This window comes from Homarus americanus, unplaced genomic scaffold, assembly GCF_018991925.1.
Source record: "Homarus americanus isolate GMGI-L3 unplaced genomic scaffold, GMGI_Hamer_2.0 scaffold40244, whole genome shotgun sequence".
NCBI lineage: Eukaryota > Metazoa > Arthropoda > Malacostraca > Decapoda > Nephropidae > Homarus > Homarus americanus.
Genome location: NW_024744801.1, coordinates 95,043 through 107,830, shown reverse-complemented (window position 1 = coordinate 107,830; position 12,788 = coordinate 95,043). Strand labels below are relative to the sequence as shown.

At 36.0% G+C, this 12,788-nt stretch overlaps 1 protein-coding gene across 7 annotated transcripts in view; it reads left to right on the top strand.

The window, feature by feature from the left end:
• Positions 1 to 12,220, top strand: part of LOC121878027 (fumarate hydratase, mitochondrial-like) — a 31,926-nt gene extending 19,706 nt beyond the window's left edge. For 4 of the 7 annotated variants that reach the window (XM_042383987.1, XM_042383984.1, XM_042383989.1 and 1 more), the window contains 2 exons: positions 1,211 to 1,380; positions 11,637 to 12,220. In XM_042383987.1, the coding sequence (XP_042239921.1) occupies positions 1,211 to 1,342 (132 nt within the window). In that variant the 3' untranslated portion in view covers positions 1,343 to 1,380; positions 11,637 to 12,220. The other 3 variants (XR_006091086.1, XM_042383986.1, XM_042383985.1) reach the window with 3 other exon arrangements.
• The last annotated feature ends 568 nt before the right edge of the window (positions 12,221 to 12,788 follow it).

Sequence of the window (12,788 nt, the reverse complement as noted above, 5' to 3'; positions counted from 1 at the left end):
CAGGGAGATACTACCTGCCTGGGAAGATATTGGAAGAATAATGTATAGTATTGTCTAATGGTAGACCCTACTTCCATATGGCATCACGAAAATTGTGACCAAGTCTTAGGTTGCTGATCTATCTTTCTGCCTCATTTACACACACTTGCAGAGTTTCAATTGTCTCTCTTCCTTTGACAACACAACATACATACAATAAAATTTTTCTCACCTTTGATCTTTTTTCCTTTTTGCATTTATTTATGGTTGGTTATTTAAAATAAGGCCAATTCACTTAAAGTATTGGCATCAAATTTTACCGGCTGGTGTACACAAGTGACTCACTTGAGCGTCAATTATTTAACTGGAACTAATGTTGGTGTGAGTAAAATATTTCCATTTACTTGAAATAGATTTGCCGATTTATTTGTTTATTTATTTATTTATAATATACTGTAATACATTAAACACACTGCAAGTATTTTCTTTAATTTATATACTTGTTTTGCAAAAAAGGGAGGCTACCATTATACCTGGTAGGTGAAGTTGACCAGAAATTTATGGTGATCATTAAGGACCAAACTCCGAATCCATGACGTGACTTCTGTTCATCATTCTCATCCTAAATTTACCACTGTCGGTAGTTTCAAGAATTAACACAGTCATTACTGAATATTCTTTGTAAAAGAATAAAATTTAAATTAATTATTTATAGGAGATAAGTGTTATGATCAGTAAATATACAGATATGCATTACTGACCACCTCCGAACACAAGGACGGCTAAAAATAGCCACAGGCGGTCACAGTCAAGGTCACTTTCCCTTTCTTGTCACTGGCAAATGGGGGTGGGGGGGGGGGATGATGATAGCAGCTGTGTTTATTACCGGGGTATATTGTTCTTTTACGGTATGTTAGACTGGTTTATAATACATTTTTATTATTTTAATATACCGGTAATCTTCATTTTAATCCAGCTTCCCAAACGTAAGTTTCAGTATAAAATAATTAGTGGCAGGACCTTGTGAGTGGTTTACCATGTTTCCATCACCACTCTTGACACGCTAAACTGCAATATTTAAGAGGTAAGAATTTTATCTCTGGTGCTTAAGACGACCCCCTAACTTTGGGCTGATTTTTTTTTTTTTTCAAATTCCGTCTTGTAGGCCGAGATATGCGGTATGTGGATTGTCAATGCTGTATGAATTATAATTTTATTTTTTATTTTTCAGGCAGCTAAAATTGCCAAGACAGCTCACAAGGAAGGAGCGACGCTGAAAGAAACTGCACTTAAGCTTGGGTATTTGACTGAAGAAGAATTCGATAAATGGGTGCGACCAGAAGACATGCTTGGACCCAAGTAAAATTAAATGCCAGAACCTCTGAAATTTTGTGGAAAATGGTAAGATATATTTTTTATTTTTCTTTGATTTGTAAGAAACTGGACACAGTGAACATAATGTTTATTACAGTACAGGAATACCCCAGTTATTGCAAAGGATGTGTTCCTGAAAGTCATCCTCAATATCAGAGCAATTTTCCCCATAAGAAATAATGTAAATGGGGGGGATTTTTTATTTATTTTTTATATTTATTTATTTATTTATTTATTTATTTATTACTTTTTTACTGGTATTATCCCACCTGGGCACTGGTCACTAACTCGCATCAAGGCCTGGGGGAAAAATAATAATAATAATAATAAAGCGCCATAAATATATACAAAAATGAAAAAAATAAAGGTCAAGAGTGAGAAATGATGTATGTATTTTGTGTTGCCAAAGTAAGAGAAACAATTGAGACCCTGCAAGTGTGTGTAAATGAGGCAGAAAGTCAGATCAGCAACCTGGGACTTGGCCACAATATTTGTGATGCCATATGACAGCAGGGTCTACCATTGGACAACACATTATGCTTCCAATATTGGTGAGGAGTCAGATTAATGATTTATTATAATAGACATACAGTGAACTCTCGAATATCCAGACTAAAAAGGGGGGGGGGGACGACCTGTCCAAAAAAGCTGATTGTCCGTATCTTCCGACAAATATACTAAATGTTTAAAAACAAAAATGTGGTATGGTATTTTACGGCATATAGGACTCGTGGCCATATAAGACGCACCCTCCATTTCAGCAGGGAGTATTTAGGAAAAACTTTTGTGTGTATTTTCCTCCTGTAACCATAGTTTTCTTAAAATAATATATACAGTACCAGTAAATATGAGGAATAAATAAAAATACCAATAAATAAGTTACAACAAAAAATATTGTAATGCCAAACCACTAAATTAAAGCCAAATTAAAGTTTAACACAGTTGCCATTTGCATAGACTCCCTGCTTCACCATAGCAATGGAGACCTGCTGGGACCCTACCTCTGCCAATTCCCTAGCAAAGCTCCCCACCCCCTGCACTCTGCGCCATCTTCCCGCTCCTTCACTGAGCCAGCTAACTCGTGTGCAAAGAAATGTATATTCCCTTTGTGTTTGCTCTCAGGACAATTACTGTATTTATTTTACCTGTATTGTATATGTATGTGTGTGTGTGTATGTGTGTAGACACACACAAAACACATACAAGTTAATAATTGGAAAAACCTCTCACAAATACTCAGAAAAAAGACAAAAAAGTATTAACAATGTGAGATTCTACCCTCAAGTCAACTCCGTGCTTTGTTATTAAACTTTATTAACAAAGCACGGAGTTGACTTGAGGGTAGACTCACACATTTTAATACATTTTGTTGTCTTATTTCTGATTATTTGTGAGAGGATTTTCCCATTATTATCTATTTGTATGTGTTTTGTGTGTGTGTGTGTGTGTGTGTGTGTGTACACATACATATACAGTGGTCCCTCGGTTAACAAACACAACTCGTTATAGAGGGGCCTTCATTAACCGAAACCATTGTTTCAATAGGATATTGGGTAATTGGTTCCAGCTCACAGAAAAGTACAGTGGTCCCTCGGTTAACGAGCACAATCCGTTCCAGCAGGTTGCTCGTTAACCGAAACCATTGTTTCAATGGGTTTTTGGGTAATTGGTTCCAGCTCACCGAAAATTGCCTAAATTCAACAAAAAAGGTAGAAAAGTACACTTACTTTGAGGTGTGTATGTAGAAGGCTCCTGGATGATGATGATGATGATGATGATGATGATGGGAATTAGAATGGGGGTGAGAAGGATTGGGGTGGAAGAGAAGTCACCCCATGGCACCATTTCACCCATAAAATTTTAGTTCTCTTGGTGTAATTCAAGATTATTTTCTTTAAATCAACACTGCACTGCATTATATATTGTCAATATGTAAAATAAATTTCAAAATGACCAATAATTTGCTTGGAAACAGAAAAAAAGCGTTTAGTTGAAGAGAGTCTCAAACAAGATGTTAACACTGGTGTGTTAACAGGCTGGATGGCACGCCAGAAACTAGTTTCTTTACCTTCAATTATGTTCAATAATTGTTAAAATGACTAAAAAAGTTAATACAGTGACCCCTCGGTTAACTAACTCAATCCGTTCCAGAAGGTCGTTCGTTAACCGAAAAGTTCGTTAACCGAAACCATTGTTTCAATGGGTTTTTGGGTAATTGGTTCCAGCTCACCAAAAATTTCCTAAATTCAACAAAAATGGTAGAAAAGTTCACTTACTTTTAGGTGCGTATGTAGAAGGCTCCTGGATGATGATGATGATGATGGGATTTAGAATGGGGGAGGAGGAGAAGGACGAAGAGAAGGCATTGGGGTGGAAGAGAAGTCACCCCATGGTGCCATTTCACCCATAAAATTTTAGCTTTCTTGATGTAATTCAAGATTATTTTCTTTAAATCAACACTGCACTGCATTATATATTGTCAGTATGTAAAATATATTTCAAAATGACCAATAATTTGCTTGGAAACACAGAAAAAAAGCATTTAGTTGAAGAGAGTCTCAAGCAAGATGTTACCTCCAGTGAAAACAGAGAGAGACTAACTCCTGTTTGCTGTGATAAGAGGCTGGATGCTGCGCTTTAAACTAGTCACTTTACCTTCAATTATGTTCAATAATTGTTAAAATTATAAAAAAATTGAATATTAAACTTTTGAAATTATTGAATAGTATAAACTTCTTGATATTTACTAAAATAGTAAGGAATTTAAGCCCTAGAACCGATTAATGTATTGGCGGGCTGATACTAAAGCTGGTTGCCCGGTCAGTGCAGGCGAAAACATGTTGAGGTCGGGTAAGAGTTCACAGGCTGGATGGCACAGAAACTAGTTTCTTTATTTCATTATGTTCAATAATTGTTAAAATGACTAAAAAGAATATTAAACTTTAAATTATTGAATAGTATAAACTTTGATATTTACTAAAATAGTAATGAAATTGCTCTAAAACCGAGTATTGGCGACTAATGCTACATGGACCGCCAAATGCAAGCTTAAACATGCTGAAGTTTCGTAAAAACTCGTAACGGAAGTTAAGAATCTTATGGAAGGTAAAACGTTAACCGAGGTGTTCGTTAACCGAGGGACCACTGTACAATGCAGGTAAACGAAATTACTGTCTCTAGAACGAGTGGCTCCCTGTCCCGGGCGAGAAAATGTCAGCTACTTTAAAACTACCCTTAGACATTCTTAGGTATATCCAGGGTGTCATACGTGAATTAAAAATACGCGAATTGTCAGGGCATGCCTGTACTACTACTAATAATGTGTTTAAGTAATGAGATATTATTAATTCTGGAGTTGGGTTAGGTAGAATTTAGCCTATTGGAGACAGCAACTGGGGATTCATTAGCTTTCAGGAGACTGCAGCTTCACATACAGAATGCAGGGTTCTTCTATGCCTTAAAATTTGGTAATTACAAAAATTATTATTAGTTTGCTTGTAATGATTTTGGTTTTTCAATTGTTTTGGGGTAAAAGTATTAAAAATTCACTCTTAAGTAAAAGTACAGTACAGTATACAGTAGTATATTGTTTTAAGAAAACTATGGCTACAGGAGAAAAATACACACAATTTTTTTCCTAAATACTCCGTTAAAATGGGGGATGCATCTTATATGGCCGTGCGTCTAATATGCCATAAAATCCGGTATGTACAGTAGTTCTATATAATGATGAGTCTACCATAAAAAATTGGAAATTACAAAATAAAGTGGTGTAAAATAAATGCCAAGTGTGAAATGTCTCCCGGCCATTGCTTTTTATTCTGTTTTACAGAAAATGGTTTAACTAGTGTAGCTAGTATGTTTATTACATACTCGGGCTTGAATTATATGTTGAGAAAACAATTATTTGTTAAAATTTATTAATTTTTATTACAAAATCTTACTCCATATAAATATCAACACCATCTTTGAAATATTATCATGTCGAGTAAGTGTATGTACTGCTGGTGGTACAATAGTGGTGTTTGTAGTTATGGTGGTGGTGGCGGCGTTGGCCTTCCAACTCTTGAGACTAAGTGACGGCCCTAATAACAGTAGTCCTCTCCAGCCTCGGACAGGACACATGATGACTTTGCTTCTAACGTGGACTTGGTGAGTGTTACTTTACTGTAGTTTATCATAACAGAAAATTATTTGGCTTTTTCCTCAATACACCATTTGGTAATCTTTTCACTCTATACGGGACACGAGACAGCAAACATCTGGGAAATTCCCACGCTGCTCCAGGCTCTCCCTTAGTCCAGGAGCATCAGAAAAATTTTAGGTCAGAAATGGAAATAATTTGTCAAAAGCTGAAATTTTCAGCAATGATACAGAAATATGTCTAGAATAACACATCCAAACTACGCCTCATAACATCTTGAGGAATTTTTGCAATTTAAGATTATCCAAAATGGCTGCCATGATGCTAGAATCCCATAAAGCACACACATGTATTCAGGTACACCACCGATTTTACGGCAGCCTTGGTTCCAAAGCCTTGCCGGATTATCCGTTTTGTCGGATCAACCGAGGCCAGGTAATAATAATTCAACAATACACCTCTGACCCACTAATTATGCACCTCATGTGTCTCTAAAGCACCATGGACTGCTAGAAACTTAAATTAAACAAATGTGAAAAAGCCATAATTTTGAACATTACTGTACACATTTTGTACTCAAATGTACTGTACTACACTAGACTAAAAATTTTATCTCTTATGCAAATTATGTGATGTTTATACTCAAATTAATCACTATTTTACAAGGATTCCAGCCATGCAATTTATATTCTGCTAAGTCTAGTTGTGACATTTTATAAGATAAAAACTTGAAGCCTAAACTGCCTTCATCCTGGCTGTGAGGAAGGGGAGGGGGGTTGGCAGCTATCAGGGAGGGGAGATAACAAGGTGCGTAGTTATCAAAACGCGAGTAGTTTTAGTTTTACCGTTATAAATGTCACTGAATTGACTTTGCAGTATATAATTTGTATTGCTGCAATTCTTGTAAGATAGAGATTAATTTGTGTTTAAACATCACATAGTTTGCACTAGACATAAAATTTTTAGTAATTAACTTATTACAGGTTTACCCTGAGGACAATTATTTCTTTTACCTTTTTTCACTATATATTTAGGAAGGTGTGTGCAGATAAATGAGTAAAAATAAATGAAGAAGGTTACACATATCTTCCTGAAAATATGAGTTAAAAAACTTGTACACAAATATACTACACTAGACTAAAATTTTTATCCCTTATGCAAACTATGTGATGTTTATACTCAAATTAATCACTATCTTACAAGGATTCCAGCAATGCAGTTTATATTCTGTTAAGTCTAGTCAGCCTAAAACTACCTTCACCCAGGCTGGGAAGTTAAGTGCCCTCTCATAATTTTGTCTGGACTAAAGGAGGTGCCGGACCATCAGTTCCCGGATAATCGGTGGTGTACCTGTATTACTAAGTCACACTTTATCTCTTTAGAATTATAAATGATGACTCGTTACCAAGCTTATACATGTGCAGTTATAGTGGAAAATAAATTGACCCACCAGAGTAAGGCCATCTCAAGGTCAAATCCAAGAACTTACTTATTTCATGATATTTCTCTATATTATTACTGTACGTAATGTCATAAACAGTTACATTACAAGTGCATAAATTAGGGACAAATATCAAACTCAGACCATACTGACAGATCATAATAAGGTTAAATACATGATTGTGGGGCAAAGAATTTTACCTGAAACATAAACTACATTTAACACCTGCACCTGTCTGTATCAAACAATTAATCCATTATCTAGCTATGTACAGTATATATAAATAAATGTGTATATACAGTAATGTCTCGGTTAGCCGGAATCCCTCAAACCTGGAACTCTCCGATAATCAGAATTGAAATTTTCTTGGAAAGTCATTCCCAACGCCGGAATTTTCTGGAAAATTCCAGCTTTGGGAACGATTTTCCAAGGGACACATTTATGGAAAATTCCAAGAACATTTTCCCAGTGCCCGTAAAATTCCGGGGATGGGGGAGTTTTATTCTGGTTTGAGAAATGAAAATTAGGCGCATTTTCTGTAAATTCCGAGAAAAGCTTTCTGGTACCCAGAAAATTCCAGGGATGGGGGATATTTTCCAAGTTTGAGAGATGATATAATGGGCACTTTCTGGAACTTCAGTGAATATTTTTCCGTTGCCCGTAAAATTCCAGGAATGAGGGATTTTTTCCGGCTTTGAGAGAGTCGTCTTTTCACCCGGAACCTCTCGTTTCCGGAAGTGCTCTGCACCAATTGTTCCGGCTAATGGAGATATCACACACACACACGCATACACACCTCGATTAACCGCCCACATATGGGGGGGAAGGGGCCGGCGGATAATCCAAAGGGTCGGTTAATAGTAAATAAAGTCTACGGAAATAAAACATACCTTTTTAAAGTACCTATCCCTAACCTACCTCATTTAAGTCCCTCTTTTTATTTATGTTCATTTGCCATTCATATTTCAATAGCATTTGCTCTAAAACATTAACCACTACAGTGGTCCCTCGGTTAACGAATTACCTTCCATAAGAATCTTCATTTCGGTTAACGAAATTCTTACGAAATCGTGTCAACATGTTTTCGCTTGCTCACCAGGTGGAATATTAGTCCGCCAATACAGTAATTGGTTCTAGGGCTTAAATTTGTTCCCATTTTAGTAAATATCAAGAAGGTTGTACTATTCAATAATTTTCCAAGTTTTATATTAAAATTTGTAGTCATTTTAACACTTACTTAACATAATTGGAGTACTGGAAACTAGTTTTTGGTGCACCAATCAGCCACTTGACTCACCCATAAAGGTGTTAGTTTGTATCTCTGGTCAGTGGAGGTAACATCTTGCTTGTGGCTCTCTTGAACATAAACTATTTTTACATTTTTACAGTACAATTATTGGTCATTCTGAAATTTATTTAACATATTGACAATATATAGTGTAGTGCAGTGTTGATTTAAAGAAAATAATCTTGAATTACACCTAGTGAACCTAAAATTTTATGGGTGAGATGACGGCCTCAAGCATAGGGTGATTTCTCTTCCACCCCCACTTCCTTCTCTTCTCCCTTCTCCTCCACCCCCACTTCTAATTCCCATCATCATCATCAACCAGGAGCCTTCTACATACATAATTGCAGGGTCTCAATTGTTACTCTTACAAGACAACACAACATGCATAATGTAATATCGTTTCTCACTCTTGATTATTTTTTTATTTTTTTTATTTATGGTTATTATTATTTGAATTTTATTTTAAATTGTTTGTATTTTATTAATTATTAGAATTATTATTTGTATTACTTTATTTTTATTTATTTATTTTTTACTTTTTTATTAATTATTATTATTATTATTATTATTATTATTATTATTTTTATTTTTATTATTATTATTATTATTATTATTATTATTATTATTATTATTATAATTATTATAATTATAATTATAATTATTATTGTTATTATTATTATTATTATTATTATTATTATTATTATTATTATTATTATTATTATTATTATTATAATCAAAATCATAATCATCATAATCATCCCCCCACCAGACCTCGATGTGGGTCAATGACCTGTGCCCGGGTGGGCTAATCCCCGGGAAAAAAAAATAAAAAAAATCTCTTGAGTACTACAGTATTCATGTTGTCATTAAAAATGATAGTGATGGAGGCCGAGGCACTTGTTCTTGATTGTTGCTCTGCAGCTTTTGTTGTGTTGTGAGCTCCATGAAACACAATGGTTGTGTCAGTAAATCCGTAGTGATGCGTAACATAAGACATATATCTCCAGTAAAGTTCATCATAGGTTGTCCCTTTTGGCTACAATACTGCATGGAGTGCATGACCACCATCAATAATATTCTCAGGTACAGTATCATGAGCTGTAACTCCAGCTTTCAGAAGTACTCCAAATTTGCTCTTTGATGTCTTCCACAGGTGGTTGTGGGACTAACTCATAGGTAAGGGACTCTTCCATTTCCTGGGAATCTTTTATGACACATGTGATTCTCATCTTGTCCTCCGTTACAATTCTGTCTCTTCGCTTCAGCTTCATATCTGCTAAGGAAGCACCCTTGATTGTTTGAGCAGCCAATGGCCCTATTGTGTGAGCCTGATCACAGTTAACACTAGATTATTTGACTCTTTAAGGGAAAAGGGGGGAGTGCACCCCAAGCCAGTGACGGAAAGAGTCATAATCTTGTTTATCTCTAATTACAGAGCTGTGGCATAGGTCCTCGTGCTGCTCTGAACTTGGAGCATAGAGCCTCACTGATGGGGATACAATGTAGTATGGCATGGGCCCACTCTGACACTGTACTGGACTATACCTTTCAGACTGTAGCTGACAACCCATTCTAAGCCTCACTGCACAGTCATGATGATATTTTGGCTCCTCTGCTACCAAGTCATTAACTGCTTGAACCTGGATTTGAACAATTTCAGCCCACTCATCATTACTTTCAAAGGCATATTTCAAGATAGTTTTGACATAGTCTAAGGTCGTCACCTCACTGACAGACCTCCGTCGTGCAACTGGCTGTCTTCCATTACAAGCTGCAGTGATGTGCTCCCCACAATAAGGACAATCGTTCTTGATATCAAATGCTGGGGTATCACACCGTTAGAAGCTCAGCATCAACAAGTTTTTGCTTCTTATAAGACTGAATGGATTTAATACGAATATATTCTAATCTACATCTTGCCTGCGCCAAAAGTGGTATTTGTTTTTATGTAATTTTACTATATAATCCCGTGTTCAATACTGGAGTCAATTACATGTTGTAGTCCTATGCTGAGAATGTGTGTTTCATCACCAGGAGCAATACTCCCGTCACATAATACATAGAACTCCATCATTCAATCGTAACTTGTAACAATGGAAATATTCAAATTAATAACAAATAAGTCACAAATCAAATGTTTTAGACTAATTATATGATTTAAGAAGAACACATCTCTCCCAATTACCATAGGAACTTTCACAGTTCAACCAAACCGTGATATAATTTGCCCAAGGCCAGTGGCGACCATCGTGGACGCCATCTTTAATTGTGGAAATTCCTCAAGGAATTTTGTGATGTAATTTGGATATGGTACTAAGAGCAAAATTCTGCATCTTTCCTGAAGATTTCAGCTTTTGACGAATTATTTCCATTTTAAATCTAATGCTCCTGGACTACCTCCACTGTCGGCTAACTGTGGACCACATAAGAACTGTGTATTCAATTTTTTAGTTTTTGACCTTATGCTTATTATTTTTTATTTTGTTTGCACATTCTCTGTGCACGTAACAGAATAAAAGAAAATGAAGAAAATTGCTTATACTATATCTAGCCAAAATTACGAGTTGAACAATAACATAGCTCACAGCCTCTGAGCGCTACTGGGTGGCGAGTCACTACACAATTACGTGTCATTTTCATGGATATTATTCCTCGTTATCCCTTGTTTAAGATTATATTTCTCGTTTCTGTTCACTCGGGGATCAAATCTCTTAGCAACCTGTATTTTAGGAACACATCCTGATGGCTAAACGGCACATCCCCTGTACCTTAAATCAATACAAAAGAACACAGAATGTGTGTATGACATTTATTAATGAGTGTAAACATTTAAACTAGCATTTATCATTGCCATATGAAGAATTCTAGAATGGTTGGCGTGTTTTTTCACGCTGCGGTGTGGAAGTACAGACGTGGGGTGAGCATCTTCAGCACGTGAATTTTCTAGCTTTACTCCGTGTGAACAGTCCCATTGATCTTCATTAATTTCTAAACCGTGCAGGTCCTCACACGCAAAAAAACCGCTTGTGTGAATCGGGCCTTACAACGGAATTTGAGAACTGCAGCTAGCCCACTCGGTTTGAAATATTACTGTAGGATACTGTAATTTTTCTTTGTGAATAAGTGACGTATGCTTTACGAATATCAAAGAGGCATGTTAAAATGTCAATAGAGAAGAGACTTAAATACATCAGTTACCACTAAAGGATGAAAGCAGCGAGTCTTTCACTCACACAAGCTCAAGGATTAATGGAAATTTATTTTCAAATTAGTTCCAACACTTTTCTGTGTCCTAAGAACCCCAGATTTTCAACCAGTTAGACTGGCTGACTTTTCATGAGTTGCCAAATACAGGTTCTATTATAAAATGGAGTATCATGACCAATTTCTCATTTTCTCTCTTTCAGGTTATGATGCACACAGTAGGAAAATTGGCTGACTAGGTTGTGGTGTTTCTCATTACTGTAGATTTTGTATTAAAACCTGAAAATTACTCTATTAGCAACAATCATCTCACATATTAGGAAACTATTAAATACAATGTTTTGGGCATAGAGAAAGGTACAGTAGCTAAAACAACTATCTGTGCAGGTGGGGGTCGATATGCTCCGAAATTTTACGTGCGACTAGTGACGGCCCTCATATACCAAAATTTATCGTCCATGGTCTCATATTGTTTCCCACAAAGTATGCACAGATAGTTGTTTTAGCTACTGTACAGTACATGATTTGTACTAATGAATGTACCTCCAACAAAAATGTAATTTTTAATGATAATGATGGTTTTGTAGATTTGATAAATGTATCTTTATTTTCTTAATATGTACAAAATAATGTTTATGTAGGAACAGATGTTACATTTTTTATCACCTTTATATGTAAAAGCTTCTGTTGACTTGCTAAAAATAAACTTTGTATATAGTAAATATTAAAGCCCAAAAAAGAAACTTTGGACCCATCTGTATTTGTTTAATAAATTATATTGAAAACATTTACTTATACATCAACCCAATAAAATTATTGAGACAAGTTGGTCACATATATAGAGGGATAAAGAGGAATGACAACAGTTGAAGAGCAGTGCTAGAAAGTGCAGCTGGGGTGTGTTAGGTACAGTTGCCCACAGTTCCACCTGTTACAGAGGTTGATGCATTTTGTGAGATGTGGCAGTTCTGTGTTTATTTACATCATAATAAAATTCCTGGATTGACAATGAGGAACCTTACAATAATAGACAGACTAAGGATGCTAAATAAACATTTCACCTCTTATCTCTGAATGCAAGCATTTCTTGCATGGTCATTGGCTCCTATCTGCTAGACGGTGGCGGTGTAGCAAGGTGTGATGTAAGGAGAGGGAATGGTGAGGGGTGCACCAACACCATTGTGTTTAGTAATGTGTCCTCAACCTGTGAATGCTGATATTTTATAATTACAGGGGGCCCCCACTAGTTTGCGGTCCTCTATTGTTCACGATGACACATTGGATGTACCCAAGAATGTCTAAGGGTAGTTTTAAAGTTACCGACATTTTCACTGCTGGGACGGAGCCATTCATTC